Consider the following 18626-nt stretch of genomic DNA (forward strand, 5'->3'; position numbering starts at 1 on the left):
GTATGAACATGCTGTATTGTCATTGAGCCTCATTCTAAACCTCACAGTCACATGCCTGAAGTGTCTTGGTAAGCATTGTCAGGTTGTATGAACATGCTGTATTGTCATTGAGCCTCATTCTAAACCTCACAGTCACATGCCTGAAGTGTCTTGGTAAGCATTGTCAGGTTGTATGAACATGCTGTATTGTCATTGAGCCTCATTCTAAACCTCACAGTCACATGCCTGAAGTGTCTTGGTAAGCATTGTCAGGTTGTATGAACATGCTGTATTGTCATTGAGCCTCATTCTAAACCTCACAGTCACATGCCTGAAGTGTCTTGGTAAGCATTGTCAGGTTGTATGAACATGCTGTATTGTCATAGAGCCTCATTCTAAACCTCACAGTCACATGCCTGAAGTGTCTTGGTAAGCATTGTCAGGTTGTATGAACATGCTGTATTGTCATAGAGCCTCATTCTAAACCTCACAGTCACATGCCTGAAGTGTCTTGGTAAGCATTGTCAGGTTGTATGAACATGCTGTATTGTCATTGAGCCTCATTCTAAACCTCACAGTCACATGCCTGAAGTGTCTTGGTAAGCATTGTCAGGTTGTATGAACATGCTGTATTGTCATTGAGCCTCATTCTAAACCTCACAGTCACATGCCTGAAGTGTCTTGGTAAGCATTGTCAGGTTGTATGAACATGCTGTATTGTCATAGAGCCTCATTCTAAACCTCACAGTCACATGCCTTAAGTGTCTTGGTAAGCATTGTCAGGTTGTATGAACATGCTGTATTGTCATTGAGCCTCATTCTAAACCTCACAGTCACATGCCTGAAGTGTCTTGGTAAGCATTGTCAGGTTGTATGAACATGCTGTATTGTCATTGAGCCTCATTCTAAACCTCACAGTCACATGCCTGAAGTGTCTTGGTAAGCATTGTCAGGTTGTATGAACATGCTGTATTGTCATTGAGCCTCATTCTAAACCTCACAGTCACATGCCTGAAGTGTCTTGGTAAGCATTGTCAGGTTGTATGAACATGCTGTATTGTCATTGAGCCTCATTCTAAACCTCACAGTCACATGCCTGAAGTGTCTTGGTAAGCATTGTCAGGTTGTATGAACATGCTGTATTGTCATTGAGCCTCATTCTAAACCTCACAGTCACATGCCTGAAGTGTCTTGGTAAGCATTGTCAGGTTGTATGAACATGCTGTATTGTCATAGAGCCTCATTCTAAACCTCACAGTCACATGCCTGAAGTGTCTTGGTAAGCATTGTCAGGTTGTATGAACATGCTGTATTGTCATAGAGCCTCATTCTAAACCTCACAGTCACATGCCTTAAGCATTGTCAGGTTGTATGAACATGCTGTATTGTCATAGAGCCTCATTCTAAACCTCACAGTCACATGCCTTAAGCATTGTCAGGTTGTATGAACATGCTGTATTGTCATTGAGCCTCATTCTAAACCTCACAGTCACATGCCTGAAGTGTCTTGGTAAGCATTGTCAGGTTGTATGAACATGCTGTATTGTCATAGAGCCTCATTCTAAACCTCACAGTCACATGCCTGAAGTGTCTTGGTAAGCATTGTCAGGTTGTATGAACATGCTGTATTGTCATTGAGCCTCATTCTAAACCTCACAGTCACATGCCTGAAGTGTCTTGGTAAGCATTGTCAGGTTGTATGAACATGCTGTATTGTCATTGAGCCTCATTCTAAACCTCACAGTCACATGCCTGAAGTGTCTTGGTAAGCATTGTCAGGTTGTATGAACATGCTGTATTGTCATTGAGCCTCATTCTAAACCTCACAGTCACATGCCTGAAGTGTCTTGGTAAGCATTGTCAGGTTGTATGAACATGCTGTATTGTCATAGAGCCTCATTCTAAACCTCACAGTCACATGCCTTAAGCATTGTCAGGTTGTATGAACATGCTGTATTGTCATAGAGCCTCATTCTAAACCTCACAGTCACATGCCTGAAGTGTCTTGGTAAGCATTGTCAGGTTGTATGAACATGCTGTATTGTCATTGAGCCTCATTCTTAACCTCACAGTCACATGCCTGAAGTGTCTTGGTAAGTGCATGTGTAGGTTTTTTGCTCACAAGTGTAGTGTTGATACATGCAATGACAATCTGCACTATTCTGCAGTCCTGGAATAGTAATGCACAGGAACAGTACTCACCTGTTTTTTGTTTTTCTGTTTGATCTTTACTCTCATCTGAAAATATACAGAATACATATAAATATAAATGCAACATGAAGCATATTTAATTTTATGGTGGACGATTTTTATTTGAATACATATAAAAAATGATACCTCTATAAACATTTCTGTTAGTTGGGGTGTTAAGGTCAATCTTAGTTGCAAATATTAAATCACCACTGGCAAAAAGAGGTATATTCCCAAGACTAGTTAGTAGGTGATATATATATTTACAGTTGCATTATAACAAATAAAACTATGTTGAAATTTTACTAAATGCTGATGGTGCAAAAATGTCTGGCATTGAACTATGAGCTGTTGAACGTATGTATCGTGTGTGTATTGTGTATCCTTTTCTTTGCTATCAATGTTACTTTTCTTGGAAACACATCACTTACATCATGTACATATTCCAGTGATTGGACACCTATTAAGGCGTTATATGTACAAATGCAATCAAATTTTAAGACTTTGTAAAAAAAAACAAATACTTTTACTTCCAGTCTTCAGTGTACCCATACCTGACATGGTAGGGTGGGGTAATAAGAAAAAATGTTTTATATATGGGGTTTATGTTAATTAATAGCATTGATGAACATGCTAGAAGTTTCTCACTGCTTACAGCACACTTATATCTTATATTACCTGAGACCTCAGGTAGGCCTTTCTCGTTTACAGGAGTGTGACACATGGATCTTGTAAGACGTCTAGCCTCTTGCTTTGGTGTATCCTCAAGTTTTTCAATCTCTTGTTCAGCATCCTCAATGACATCCACTCCATTACATATGTCATCATCATCTTTCTCATTTTCATGATCAACATCTAAAATAAAAATAATTTCACTATATAAGTATACATGTATTCATGTTAAAATTATATTTGTTTAATATCTTTGTATGGTAAAATAATGTATGTTGTATGTATATTTGTTATACATGTTATATATGTTTGTAGGCCCCCTGGGGACCTAATTTGAAAATCATAATAAATAAACCCTCTCTTATAATCAATTAATGATAAGGCCAAAAATAACAGGTTTTATATAACAAGCTGTAAAATATAAGGGTCAGTAGGAAAGCAATTTTTTTTCTTTCAAAAATGCACGATATCACTGACTGTGTGGACATGGTGGATTCCACTGTTAGTCTTAAAATCAGTCAAGGGGCGTACATTGGAATGATTGGTTGAAAATAATCCTGAAAAGCGCATGGGACCAACAGACTTACAAGTATTTATTTCTCATCATATAAAAATAAGATGATTACTCTAAATGAATATGAATATAATTTAAATATAAGACTTTATTTGATCACTCAGACACAATAAATACATGTATCCCAAACTCTTGTCTCACTGTCAAAATATCAGACCAAAAATAAAATCGGTCAGACAGAACTTTTTGACTTTTTAAGTTGAATGTTCAAATTTATATGGGGATGAAGTCCCCAATAACAGTAGAAAATTCAATAAAAAAAAATGCGGGAAAATTTCCCAAATTTTTCATTGTACTAATGAACTCAAAATCGTTCAATTTTTTTTATGTCATGTTTTGAAATCCCGGACCTGCGTATATATCGACAATGAACTTCCTTTATCCGGTATGAATCTTTGAGTAAAATATATATTTATCAGTCTAGTATAAATAGGAAGGAACGCAATAACAATTTCATTTTTAAAAATAATTCCTTGATATGAAAAAACGTTACCTGATGATAGCGTTTCTTTGTTTACATTGCATATGACGTCATAACTTAAATAACGTCACAACTAAAATCCCTAACAACAGAACCAAAATCAGAAACGCAACGGTATTTCCGTTTCTTTTTTTAACAAATATTTAAGTCACAAAAAAATAATTCTGTTTCATACACACTTCGTCCCCATTTACAAGTAACGCCTGTCTCATATTATTTCGGTCAAATAAACCCTAAAACAGTTTGGTACTGACACGGTATGAATAATAAGAATATCTTCATCAAATGACATCTGTATGGTTACCACGTAGCTACCAATTCTGGCTTTAATACAACAGGGTGACGTCTCGAGAGAGCAGATTTAAAAGAAGAGAATCGTAATTGGGGTACAGTATTGGATGAGACTTACTATACTTTAAAATTAAAAATGTCTTCAATTTTCAAATGGCAAGCTAGAGCAACCGAGGTTTGACAATATGTTTCTTATGTATTGGACTTTCAAAATATGGCCTATGCCTGTAGGAAGATAAGTTCTTGTAACTTTTTACTTATTGATTTTATAATACACATAATTTGATATAACATGTATAGTTTAAGTCCAAGAATGTAATGGCACACAAAATTATAATTAATATCGAATATGTCACTATTTGGACAGGTGCATTGTGTATGGGTGCTTATTTATTTACCAAACCAACGATCAACATCTTCATCGTCACATGCAGTTGAGAAATCAACAAACTGAGGCGCGTTAAATTCCCAACTACAATCCATATTTTTAGGATCCTCCATTCCTATTTTGATTTTCCCTTCAACATTCAATCTACCCGCACTTTCAATTTTGACCAATCAAAATCGTACTAAAATAAAAGGTGTTGCAGTCAGAAAAAGTCTCTGCGATTGGTCAATTAATTTCCAATTTAGACTGGTATTCCTTTTACAAAATACAGGACTATGAGCTAAACAGAAAAATTACAAGAAACCAGTCTAGTTAATTAAAACTTCAAATGAAACAATTATGAAATTGAAAGAAAATAAATTAAGAAATAATGTTTCTATCAAAGGAATTGAAAAATATATTTTCCTTTTTAGATTTCAATAGATTGCAATTATGTTTCGGACTTCCTGTCCAAGGTGAAGGTCATTAAGAAGAAAGTAGTAACAAACTGAAAGTAGGTTGTTCTGAATTATTAGTGTTTTTCATTACCATATGGACAAAGTGGTATAAAAGAGGTTAAAATTATCGATTTTTTGCCCCTTAATTTTCTATAAATGGTAATCAAGTAAGTTATACTGTTGTTGTTCAGTTCGAATAAGACATTATACAACCTTTTATTTGGGAAAAGCTCTCGAAGAAAATTCTAGAATGTGATTTTGTGAAAGACCCTATTGCTTTTTGTCTATCATTCATTACAAGACATCACTGCCACAATTTTTAGAATTCTGTTGTTACAAGAAAAAAATTCTTGCACCCCAAAGGGAATCTTAAAATAAAACTAAAATTGAAAATGGAAATGGTGAATGTGTCAAAGAGACAACAACCCCGACCACAGAACAAATCAATAATAGTTTCTAAGATTACTCCAAACTCCATCAGCAAGCTGGGGCCGTGGGACTTCAGAACTAGTTCCATAACATAAAGTGGATATGGACCATAATTTGGTATTCGGCCTTTGGTTTCTTTTTGTATCCTTTTTTATAAGTTCTAAAATTTTAACTTTTATTTTGTGGGTTGTGTTGGTGTTAGAATAGTATGAATGGAACAATTGTTTTTTTCGAGAAAAAATTAATACATTTTGATTCACCGTTTACGTGACATGAAACCAAACAGGAAACCAATCTTTATTTTCTTTATTTTGCACAATATAATTCAAAAGGCATAATAAACACCATTGCTAGTGTTACTTGCTTCATGTTAATATTTAAAATCTATTTTCAATGTTATATTAAAGTTTTTTTTAAACCTGACAGGAAACCATAAGAAACCGAAAGCATTTTTTTAGTTTTATTTTATTGCAAAATCTGCTTAAAATAATCTAAACAGTATACTTTTTCTTAAAATCCATCTTAAATGTAACAGTATTATAAAACTCCTAAATATGTGCTTGTTTTGAAAACAATTAGTACAATTTATTCAGAATTTTCCATATTTTCTTCATTGATACAGGATACCATAATCGTTGTATCTTGATGTTTAAGCCAAAAAAAATGTATTTATATTTGGTTTTGATATTCCAGTTATATACAATTTATTCCAAATCATTGGCAATGTAACATTCTTTAAATCCAGTAAAGAAAAAAACTTTTAACTTGGAATTAAAATCTTTAAAATAGGCACAATGTGATACTTGTGACCTGTACACCATCTACATGGTTTCCACATTTTAACCTACTTTAGTGGGCTAAAATCAATAAAGTACTTCCTTTCAAGTCATGCATGGTAAAAGTTTACTTCTCCTTTGACAAGTTTATTGCGTTTCTGATAAGTGTTTGCAGAACATGAATAAAAAATATTAATTAAAAACTGTGACAAAGATTCCAACTTTGTACATTCCAGGTGAAACGGTATATTAACATGTATTTTTTATTATATTTATTCACCTAAAATATCCAGTAATATTTACTGCAGAAGTTAAATCAATCCAACGAGCATTGGTACAATGATAAGAGACGTAATTTCGATTGACTTTTACAAGGACTCTTCACGTCATTATCGGGAAACAAAGTGTGTTCTAACATCTGTCAAATATGAAATCGATTTTGTCAAGTCATTGGGCATTTATTTTCACACAGGATCGTATGTAACATTATGCACATAGGAAAAATAACAGACCACCGGCGCAATCTCTTTGACAATTGTATTTTCCTCTTTTAAACAAGACAAAACAAGTCTACAAGATTATGTTTGCTAACATCCCGTTGGAAACAAAAACAATGTTTAGACCTAGTATTTCCTACATCCGGCCGTAATGGCGTTATCACATGTTAGTCACATGTTTCACGTATGACGGAAAATGATTAGAACTTAAGGACAAAAACAATTTTAATAAATAACTATACTTCTGTTTCGTGTGAAATGTAACGCATAACGATAACGTAATTTTCTTACTTAATTATTACGAAGATCAAAACAAGAATGTTAATCATCTCGGATTTACCTGTTTGAACATCTCGCGAGAGTTCATATTTGCATATTGTTTTTAAGAATTCTATTACAACAAAGCAGATTACATCATCTAAAAATTGCGTTACGAAATCGGACACAAAAATCACGCCACTGTTCTTACATCTGCTACATAAATACTTATAGTTCTCGGCATTTTCTTCTCACTATTCTTACTGGTCGATGTTCTTTGTTATTTGAAAGCAAAAGTTACGAATTTGCCGGTGACGATTATCTATAAATCAGTCAGCGTTATGCTCTTCGGAAGCAAAAAGTAATGCGAGAAACGACACAAAAATACGGTTGTAGAATCTTTGAAATCGTATATTTTAAATTTTTTTCTAGGGAAGAGTAGCATACACTTGTATGTTGATAAAATAATGGCATCTTTAGATGTAGTTACAACTTTTCTTACAGTAATTCACATTTTATCACTTTTCTATAGTTATAGGAAACGGAGCCCAATAGCAAATTATGGTCCATATACACCTTATCGCTATTTAGTCCATTCCGATATAAACAGTCATTTATACAACTTCCTGTTGGGGTCACCAGCCGAAAAATGGAGGTCATCAGTAGTGAGCTTAGGGAGAAAAAACTTTAGAAAGTGATCATCAAGAAACTTTGATCTACTTTTTACGAAATTAAAATTAAAGTAAAAAAATATTTTGTTTGAAGTATTTACGGTAGTTTAAACAGGTCTCATTAAAAAGTATCATGCATGGTGAATTGTTTAAAGTGGGTCTCATTGGGGTCTTAGCGTGAAGCGCGATTGCCGATTTTTTGTAAGCGTGACATGTGAAAGTCAAATTATTGTGGCGTGAAAACGGGAAATGAGGTCTTGGGGGACCCGGGAAATGACAAAAAAATGAGAATTGCTTACATATAGAGTGTAAGCGGGATATGGGAATCTGACAAAACAGTAAGCGGGATCCGGGATCGGAACGCCCCAATGAGACCCCCTTTAAACGGGGTCCCAGATAGCTTGAACTGGATGAAAAAGTTGTGTAATTTTAGAACTTATCCGGAATGGAATAAATAGCGATTAGGTGTATTGGGAAAATACATGGTTTACTTTTACAAATTGTGACTTGCATGACTTGGATGGAGAGTTGTGTCATTGGCACTCATACCACATCTCCTTAATATGTATTAATTTTCATTCTCAATTTTATTGTCTGATTATAGTTGTAAAAATATGAAATACTTGCAGATCATGGCTTTAGACTGTGTTTCTCAGAAAAATGATGTGCTGTTACTGTGGTCTGGGAATCTAGAAGGTGACCATCTACAAGAAACTGTAAAGACTTTGTCAGATAAGGTTACTGAGGCAGGATCTATTAAAGTGGAAAATTTAGACAGACTTCAGATCAGTAAGTTAAAACAAAGATAAAGCTTTATTTTTATTTACTTTAGTTTATATGCATTTTAATCAAGCAGTAATGTATTTTAAGACTGAAAGATTTATTGTTCATGTTGTTTGGAAAAATAGGTAATTTACATTCTATTTTCATGACTTTTTTTAAATACCTGATCACTAAAAAAACCAGACAAGTCACCATGAGTCTACTTGCTCATATTTGTGTGATAATTACTCATGTAAACAAAGCAATACATGCTCACTTTTTATTGCTTTTCCTAAATTTTTACACTAGAATAATGATTCAGGCTTTGTATAAATAGAAAGTTTCTCTTTTAAATCCAAGCACTGTTAACAGAAATTCTCTTCCTTGAGAATGTAAGTCATGATGGGGTGTCTAAATCTGGTGACATCAGTGGCATCAGCAATTTGTTTCAACATGTTCAAGCTTATATCAGGAACTATTTGTTTAAAGCTTTATATAACAGGAGGAAGAAGACCTCTTACCATGTACAGTCTGCCATGTGACCTATATTCTGTGTCATTTGTCTCTTGTGGAAAGTTTTCCTATTCACAATCATACCACATCTTCTTTTTTATATTTTAATAATATATATATGTCCATTGTTCATGGTTTAATATTTACTTTAAGAAATATTTTGTCATGTGAATATTTTGCTTATATATGTATGTGTAATAGGATAACTTTATTTCAATGTATTTGGTATACATTATTATATGATCCTTGCAAGGTCTACATATTTGTCAGATAAATTTGTTCCAACCAAAAAGTAATAGTTAACTAAAGTTATACATTCAATTATTGTCATTTTTACTGACTTTATCTAAATTCAAATATTATCCAAAATAAGATTACTGACCAGTATAATCTTGACGATCTGCACCAGGACCTTAACATAAAATGTAGGAATAACAGAAATATTTAACATGTTTAATAATATCTTAAATGTTATATGTTTATTCTAATTGCATTTTGTCCTTTATTATAGCGTCATATTCAAATTCAGCATTTGATGTAATTGTGTCCGGCATTGTACCTCCCTACAGTACAAAGCACAGTATAGATCAGCTGGGTGAAGTGTGTCGCTTACTTAGACCCGGAGGTACACTTGTTATACAACAGGCTGTGGATAATGGGTCCAACGGAGGAACACCAGAGACTGAGAAAATGGTGTCTTTGTTAAAGTTATCTGGATTTGTTCAAGTAGAGCAGGTATCTCAACTTATTTCTATACTCCTTATCATTCTTAGGAATTTGCATTAGATAAATGACATCACTAATTAGATTATCAAATGCTATGGTACTTTTCAAGTTCTTTTTCAGTTGAAACTTGAATCTTAACAAATATAATTGAGCTATTTTAGGTGCAAGTCTATCAAAAGTAACATCTTTACTGTAAAACCATAATTGTTATAGATCTAGTCACTATCACATCATGACATGTATCATGTCTTTTGTATAATTGTTTCTTCACTGGTCTAAATTTGTTTCCTCTCTGAAGCAGCTGCTGAGGATGAAGCCCATTCAAGTTAAGACAAAAGCAATGAATCATTGCTGAAAGTTAATATCAGTAGACAGTAAAAAATTCTCAGGGAATATGAAAAAATCCTATGCACCATGTAAGATTGGGGTTATATGCACCCTTAGCTCTGTATAACCATAAGTTCAGTCTACATAAAAAATAAAATAAAAACATGCATCAAAATAGGACTGAAAATTGAAAAAAGAAATAATTAGGATTTAAGTTTAAATGGCACTTAAAAACATGAAGGAACAGGATGAGTTCTCATTGCACTCACTAACTTTTTTATTTTACCAGCCAACAAAGAGTGATGATTCTAACAGAACAATTCTTCAATGCAAGTGTAAAAAGCCAGACTATGAAGTAGGAGCATCTACTCAACTTAAACTCTCATTTGCAAAGAAACCAGGTGGGTAAATATTTCCCCTTATTATTAGCAGTCAAAGATATTTTAACATTCCTCTCTTGAAACTCCCATCTCAAACCTAGAATCTGATTTTATAATTTATCAAATACAAGTTATTTCTGTTTCTTAGATACTATTTATATATTACAATTTTCATGGTTCATTGGTAAATGTAAAGTTTCTGTTGTTTGATCCTTATTTCTGCTTATATGCAATAGGTCAACTATGTGTAGTGAATGATTGTAAGTTGTTCATGTCTATCTGGCAGGTATTGTATGACCTTGACCTTATTTTGAAGGTTGATTGGCCAATGTCAAGATTTCTGGGTTAGCTCTGTTTCTATGTAATATGTTTACTAAGAGTTTCCCAAGAATTTTACATTGTGTTGTATTGACCATGTAAAATTTTAAAGTTTAACTTTACTTTTAATATATGTCAGTTACAGCAGGAAATCTAATGAACAGTGAAATTCTAATGGACGTATTCCAGTGATTTTGCAAGGATAACCCAATTACTTATTCCTTTTCCAGTATAGTGTGGTATTTAACTCATTTTTAGTACATGTTGAATAACTCTGTTTCTCTAATTCTATGGAAATTTATACCTTTCCGAACCCATTGTATAACAAAATCTAATCAACGTGTGGTTGCTGGTGATCTCAAAAGATCATTGGATGGTTTTAAGGGTCATGACCTTTTTAGCTAACTGGATGAATCAAAATATGCTAACAGGTGTCAATGAAATTGACAACTTCGTGCAATGTGAAAGGCACTCGAAGGGGATTTTCGGTTAACCAAAAAAAATGTCTTTTAAATCATTAGAGAAACAGATTCTTACATAGTTACTCGTGGATTATCGGAGTTATCCAATCCTCACCGAGGCGGCTTGGACTTTAAATTGATAATTTAACTATCTCGATTGGATAAATCCGATAATCCACTGGTATCAATGTAAGAATCTATATTTGTTTTATAGAACCAACAAAGGTAGATGACAATGTAGCTAAAGTATGGAAGTTATCAGCAGACGACATATTGGATGATGATCTGGTGGATGACGATGCATTACTGGATGCTGACGACTTAAAGAAACCTGATCCTTCAACACTACGAGGTACAGAAATATATAATATTAGGGGACAGTTCAGAATGTATCAGTTAACAATAGTACATGTACTACTTCAGATATTTATATACATAGATATGGGAAGATGTGGTGTGGGTGGCAATGAGACAACTCTCCTACCAAATAACAATCTTAAAAAATGAAAAATAAACCATTATAGGTCAATGTACGGCCTTCAACACAGAGCCTTGGCTCACACCAAACAACAATCTATAAAGGGCCCCAAAATTACTAGTGTAAAACTATTCAAACGGGAAAACCTGGCTTTCACTTAAAATTTATATCGAAGGTAAAATAATGTATGCAACTCCTACAGTGAATTTATCGGTAAGATGATAATGGTTATTTGTATCCTCAAAACTAGGCAGAATGAAAAGAGACACCTTAAGCTTTGATTGTTGAATTTGTTCACCTATTGTAAAGATTCCCTGTGGATTAATAGCTTGTCTTTCCGTTTTTTGCATGTGTTAAATGTTGAAGGTCATATGTTAACCTCTGAAAGTTTTGTCAAGTTTAAATGTTGGTTACTGTTATTTCCCTGATATTTACACATTATTTCTTTATTCATATTGTAGTTAATTGCATGGTATCAAAATACTCAAATATTGGTTTTAAAAGTCCTATTATTTAAATTACACTGGTAAGTCCCATGATACAACAGAAATAACCATACATGTTGTGTATCTGTAGCAAGGATCCGGAATTTTTTCATCTAATTTCGGTCATTTTCATACAACTTAAAAGTTGATGCCCCTTTTCAAAAAATGATTGTCAAAATCACATTACTGCATGAGACTCATTATGAATATGCTCATACTCGATTGTCATGTTCGTAGCATCAACAAACTTGTTTCACTGTTGCATCGCATTTACTTCATGATTTGTCCTACTATTTTCCAAAAATCGTTTAAGAGCAATTAAGGGAAGGCAACAGTTTAAAAATAAAATGTTTTTAATGTCTCAAAACGATAATATTCTCAGTTATCCCTTACATTTCCTTTGATTCTGAAGTCAAAATTCAAACCGGATATACTGCGACAATACTAAAACGAACAATTCCGGACTCATTTCCGGGATTAGTTTTGATTATCCAAATCACAGGAAATCATCGGCTTTTTAATATTTTACCTTTAATAGTGTAAGAATATTAATTAAAATAGTTGCACTAGCTTTATCTAGGATAAAATTATTTTAAATTTACAATTAATTGTCTAAATCTGTGGAAGAGAATTTCAAGCATGCGTATTACATAGTAAACAAAGCAAGTGTATTAGAAGTAAAAATATATTTTTTCTACGTAAATTAAACCAAGTTTTAATTTAATTTTAAATCATAATTGACCATTGTCAGACCTGTTTAGTAATTAAATAATGAAGACAGTTGGTATGGAATTTTTATTTCTTTATAATAATAGTTTGGAGCTTGTGATTAATTGTCAGGTGTGAATTAAAAACACAGGTAAAGAGATTAGCAATCATTAGCCAATAGCTCCCCGAGGCATTAATATAGTTATTAGGAGGGCCCTCAGGATTATAACACTTTATTGAAGTGGCAGTCTAATTACAGGAAGTCAATAACAAATCAAAAATATTGTCAAAATGGCGATTTTGAAAGTCGATCTCAAGAAATGACCAAAATTATTACGGTTGAAAAATAAAATTTGACCTAAATCCCAATTAAAAGTTTAGGACATTATAGTTTCAGTTTAGGACATGACTGGCAAATATGACCGTTTCCTGACCCTTGATCTGTAGCTACTATTTATTTTAGCTGAATGTGGAACTGGTCCTAAGAAAAAGAAGGCCTGTAAAAACTGTGTGTGTGGTCTAGCTGAAGAACTGGAGAATGAGAAGCCTAAGGCTAAGGCTGCTACATCTTCATGTGGTAGTGTAAGTATTCCCAACACATTATTATTAAAGGTAGTACCTAACACTACAGGGAGATAACTCTGTAAAAACTGTGTGTGTGGTCTAGCTGAAGAACTCGAGAATGAGAAGCCTAAGGCTAAGGCTGCTAAATCTTTTTATCCTACTAATTTATCATTCAGTGCTGTTCTATTCAATTAGACATGATACACAGGGAAGGCACTATCAGAATAGGGTTATCTTTACATTTTCAACCATAATTTCAAAGTGCCTCCCCTGGGTTCAATGTATGTTTTAATATTACAACCCTTATTGCCAAAGCTCAAAATTGTCCAGAGTTAAAGAATTTGTGAATAAATTTAGAAGTCTCTTAAATATCTACCAAATCCAATTGCAAACTGTCTAAAAAAAAGTTGTTACACAATAATTGTCAGAAGAGGTTTTTGTCTTGATTTTTTAAAGCAATTGCTTTCATGCCGTCGCGTATGGCCATCTTTGTGACCCAGATCAGAGACTCCGCCCAGATCAAGCCATAGTATTTTGTTAAACAGGCTCCTGGTCTGTCATTCTTAAACACCAATGTATGTTTTCTAATGCAATACATAGCTTGAAACCTCTGAAAAACGTTAGTGGATTTAAGAAGTTTCAGCATACGTTCTTGTAGATGTATTTTTGTATTTAGGGGGACAACCGTTTGACTATCAAAAAACATAGACGTCCGAGTGAAAAAAATGCATTTTTATACCTGCGATTCCGTTTTCCGTTCGTACGATGTTTCAACAAAATATGGAATCATTTCAGTTGTTGATTTAGTATTGAAAATTTGACTGAATTATCTTTTATAATATACGGTTTTATATGTTTAATTGGTGTTTTTTTAAGAAAGAGGTCAGGTGCTCTTGTTCATTCATAAAATTGTCGTTCATTCATAAATTTATCGTAAAATCAAAATCACTACACAGGTTATCTTACCTTACCTTACCAGGAAATCTTTCTCCGTCCACTTCGGGACAACCTCATTTGAGTAGTCGATATTCCACCACCACATCTATGTACACTATTTTACACACATTATCGGTAATTATATAATACACTTGAGCATGGAGATATATCAATGTTTCATATTATCCTCTATGCATCATTGAATTAGCAATGTTTAAAACAATTTCCACATTATACGAGTATATACAGTACACTATTTGACAGGTATGCTCTCGGCACAACAACAGTATAAATACGGGAGTATCGATGTTCGGAACATGTTATCAGTTCATAACAATGAAATATCCTCATTTCCTTTTAATATCTAAGGATCGGTATCTTGCTATATGTAACGCATACGACATTTGCCTGCATATTGCATCTAATTTAACAATGTTTTCACTATTTCCTTTTAGTCCAGTATAGTATAACGTACAGTCCAGGATTATTTGGATTTTATCATGACTGGAAAGTGTTCTAAAGTTGTCTTTCGATATTAGATGTAATATTTCATCGATCAGGTGAAAATATTTTTGTCGGATAGGTTCTAGAATTTGACAGTCCAACAGGAAGTGACAGAGAGTTTCATCGCCTTGATCACATAATTTACAGATCGGAGTTTCGTTTTCTGTATATCTAAATCTTTTATTCTGTAATATATAAGTGCCAGTTACTAATTTTAATTTAATTGCCAGTCTTGTTGTTTCAGGTTATACGTAGTGTCAAATGATTACCTGTAATCTAAAAATAGACAAAGTTAACTGACCTATTTTGTTGATTTGTTTGCGCAAATAATTTAGAGGAACGAAACCCTTGTTAAAAACACATAACAATAAGTTTGTTTTCCTTTTTTGTCATAACTCCGTAAGATTTATCGATCACCTTACTAATGAAATGGACCCGTCCAAACGTGATAGATGCCAATTAAGTCCAGATGAAGAGATATTTACAATTTGGAATTTTCTAGTTTCATAGATTAAAAAAAGTACATCCTTTTTGGATATCATATTCATAACTGGGTATGCATGACAAATGATAAAACCATTATCCTCGTCTTTCCAATGGACGAGTCTACTACGTTTGTTGACCCTCGACGGTCCACCGTGTTTGCAATTTTACTCAGTCACATGTCAGTTTCGAAATATTGAAGATCATTTTCACAATGTTTCCTGAAAATTGGATAAATATCAAAGCAACTTAGAGCTGTTTGTTCTTGTTCGTTTAATGACGATTTAATGTCATGTTTGTCTGTGATGGCCCCTCTTTTCGGGATTGCACGAGAATTATAGTTATCTCGTACCGCATGAGGATGACACATATCAACTGAGCAATAATGTTTGGGACTTAGTTTTTAAGAAATGATGACAAAGTAACATTATGAAAATATTTTTAGTCAGCTGAAATATAATTATTTTTTACATGTTTATGTCTTGTAAAATATTTTGTTTCTTTCCAGTTTTTCAACATTTGCGTCTGGAAAGTTGAAATGTTTTTACTGAAGTGTTAAATTTAAATTAATTATGAAAATTAAATCAATAAAGGAAATTATCGCCCAGTTACAAACACTACTAGGGGATAATCCATTATAATTTCTCTTGGAGTTATATGTTTCAGCACATGTATATTTGACCCCAACTTTAGCCTGGTAAACGTGTTGTCTCCTTGTGAAATATAAAACATATTAAAAATGACTTTCTGCTAAAGTCTTTAATTGATATAAAGTTAAAACCTTCTTAATTCTCACTAGACAACACTCCTGTCATGTTTAATTCTTAAATATATGTGGATGAAAAAAAAGTCCCCAAAACATAAACATGGCAGCAATTGCTTTTACAGCCTTTCAGGCTTTGATTTGAGTATATGTTAGGTTTAAACTATTTTAAAGAAATCTGCCATCTATTAAATATTTATCTGAGGACATAACAAAGATAAAATGTAGAATGGAAATGGGGAATGCGACAACAACCGGACCATAGAGCAGACACAGCCGGAGGCCACCAATGGGTCTTCAATGTAGCGAGAAACTCCCGCACCGAGAGGTGTACCTTCAGATGGCCCCTTAACAAATATGCATACTAGTTCAGTGATAATGGATGTCATACTAACTCAGAGTTATACACAAGAAACTAAAATTTAAAATCATACCAGACTAACAAAGGCCAGAAGCTCCTGACTTGGGACAGACGCAAATTTGCACCTGAGTTAAACATGTTTTTTTTAGGGGAGATCTCAACCCTCCCATATACCTCTAGCCAATGTAGAAAAGAACATCTTGTCTCCTGAGTCAGTGCTATATCACAGACTTTTTATGTTCTCATACTTTGTCTGATTATTTATCAATTTATGTATTTTCAGTGTTACCTTGGTGATGCCTTTCGTTGCTCATCTTGTCCTTACCTTGGAATGCCAGCTTTTAAACCTGGAGAGAAAGTGGTCTTAAGTGAAAGACAGTTGACAGCTGACCAGTGATAGGACACAATCCATCAATAATTGATACATGAACTCAGTCTTTATTACAGAATATGTGCAATGTAAAAGCTCTGTGGTTGTAAATAAATTCATGGTTAACATTATTTCTTTATATTATTACCTTTAGTACACAATTTTATAGCGTGTAATTTCATTCCATACATTTACATAACTTTTCAAGTTTTAGTAGAGGCCTAGGTGGCCAAGTGGTCTTAGTATTCACCAGCCAGTCAACACTGAGGTTGTGAATTTGAATCCTGCTCATGCTGGTGCAATCAACTCTAAACTTAAGGTGGTACCTAACACTACAGGGAGATAACTCTGTAAAATCAGCAGAACGTTTTAATGACGTTGTGCTGTTCAGGTCAAGGAATAGTAAATGGGCTATGTCGCAGATTTTGCATACAACCTTGGCTCGTTGAACTACAACTGAAAATCGAAAAAAATAATACATTTATCTCTTTAATTATCTGAAAAATTGCAGATTGATTTCTTTTAATATTGGTGAATATTTGTATAGAAAGCACATAAAATTTGTGAAAAACCTTCTAAAATTTGTCTTAAAATCGTCAAATCTCTAATTCTACTCCATACTCCATTCTCAAAAAACTATATGTTGTTGACACATAAATTTCTGTTTTAATGTTATAAAATAATCATAGGGTCACGGACTTCGTTTTTTGTAAAAAAAATTATTTTTTTACCATGTTGGTAGTGAAAAACGTCAAAAATCAATGTTTTACGGCCTGCAACGCGATATTGTTACGATTATTTCAACGTTTTGTTGGATTTTTTCATAAAGAACGCAACTTTGAATGATGTATACCGTAAAAACGAAGTCGGTGACCCATCTTTATTTTGCATCATTATAACGGAAATTTATGTATCAACAACATATAGTTTTTTAAGAAAAATCTATGGAGTATAATTAGAGATTTGGCGATTTTAAGACAAATTTTAGAAGGGTTTTCGCCGATTTTATGTGCTTTCTATACAAATGTTCACCCATTTTGTAAGAATTTAATCAGTAATATTTCAAATGATAATTGAGATAAATGCAATATTATTTCGATTTTCAGTTGAAGTTCATCGAGCCAGAGTTGTATGCCAAATTTTACTGAAATCGGTGATATAGCCCATTTACTGTAACTTGACCTTAAGGGAATATTAAGCTTCTCAATGATCAAAATAAGTTATTGTCAAACTGCTATATAACCAGTGTAATTTTTCTGATTAAACGGTTGGTTGTTTTTTTTTGAAATTTTTATATTTTTGTCAAAATTTTAAGAAAATTAAACGAGCCAAATTAATTTTAGTTCAGGTGTTAGGTACCACCTTAATTGACAAGGATTGTCGGTTCCTATCGAAAGTCAGTGTTTTTTGCCAGGCACTCTAGCTTCCTCTTCCCTTAAAAACTCACTGCTATCATGCTATGAAATTGCACAATAGTGTTGAAAGAAGCTTTAAACACCAATTAATCTGTGAAGTTATAGTTGCCAGTTCTTATCTTGCATTTGTGAAGCCTCAGTGGGTGATTGGTCCCCTGTATCACAATAAAAATAAGGAGAAGTGGTATGATTGTCAATGTGTCAAATATCTATCAGAGGCCAAATTGAAGTAGATGTTAGTTATTATAGCCTGTCAACACTGAAGCTGTCAGTTCACATTATTTGTAGAAAACCTTTTATGTATGATCATGGTACAAACTTTATTTATATATGTCAATTAGATTCTGAGAAGACTTTGACCATTATATTTTCCATTTTGTTCCATGGGGACTCACACTTACCTCTAATGCTGTCATACTTGCAGGTCAA

The 18626-nt window shown here is 33.4% G+C and overlaps 2 protein-coding genes across 7 annotated transcripts in view; one reads left to right on the forward strand and one right to left on the reverse strand.

Annotated features, from left to right (window-relative positions):
- LOC134722195 (targeting protein for Xklp2 homolog) overlaps nt 1–4806 on the reverse strand; it is a 28527-nt gene extending 23721 nt beyond the window's left edge. For both annotated transcript variants that reach the window (XM_063585780.1, XM_063585779.1), the window contains exons 1-3: nt 4586–4806; nt 2848–3024; nt 2182–2217 (exon numbers count right to left, since the gene is read on the reverse strand). In XM_063585780.1, coding sequence (XP_063441850.1) covers nt 2182–2217; nt 2848–3024; nt 4586–4688 — 316 coding nt within the window. In that variant the 5' untranslated portion in view covers nt 4689–4806. The remainder of the gene's footprint in view (nt 1–2181; nt 2218–2847; nt 3025–4585) is intronic.
- Nucleotides 4807–4932: 126 nt separating this feature from the next.
- On the forward strand, nt 4933–16913 carry LOC134722198 (anamorsin homolog). Of its 5 annotated transcripts, none has more exons than XM_063585787.1 (7): nt 4933–5068; nt 8273–8432; nt 9430–9653; nt 10261–10372; nt 11345–11482; nt 13265–13383; nt 16696–16913. In XM_063585787.1, the coding sequence occupies exons 2-7, from the start codon at nt 8276–8278 to the stop codon at nt 16807–16809; spliced, it is 864 nt and encodes a 287-aa protein (XP_063441857.1). In that variant the 5' UTR covers nt 4933–5068; nt 8273–8275; the 3' UTR covers nt 16810–16913. The 5 variants fall into 5 exon arrangements, with proteins under 5 accessions (XP_063441857.1, XP_063441858.1, XP_063441859.1 ...); XM_063585788.1 differs by having other exon boundaries at nt 5053–5129; XM_063585789.1 differs by having other exon boundaries at nt 5055–5179.
- The last annotated feature ends 1713 nt before the right edge of the window (nt 16914–18626 follow it).

This window comes from Mytilus trossulus, chromosome 6 (assembly GCF_036588685.1).
Source record: "Mytilus trossulus isolate FHL-02 chromosome 6, PNRI_Mtr1.1.1.hap1, whole genome shotgun sequence".
NCBI classification, from domain to species: domain Eukaryota; kingdom Metazoa; phylum Mollusca; class Bivalvia; order Mytilida; family Mytilidae; genus Mytilus; species Mytilus trossulus.

What these genes read in the sequence shown, in the direction of transcription:
- LOC134722198 (XM_063585785.1), top strand. An exon ending in TTTAGACAGACTTCAGATCA is followed by an intron (nt 8,433 to 9,429) that starts GTAAGTTAAAAC and finishes CCTTTATTATAG; the next exon opens with CGTCATATTCAAATTCAGCA. An exon ending in CTACATCTTCATGTGGTAGT is followed by an intron (nt 13,384 to 16,695) that starts GTAAGTATTCCC and finishes ATGTATTTTCAG; the next exon opens with TGTTACCTTGGTGATGCCTT.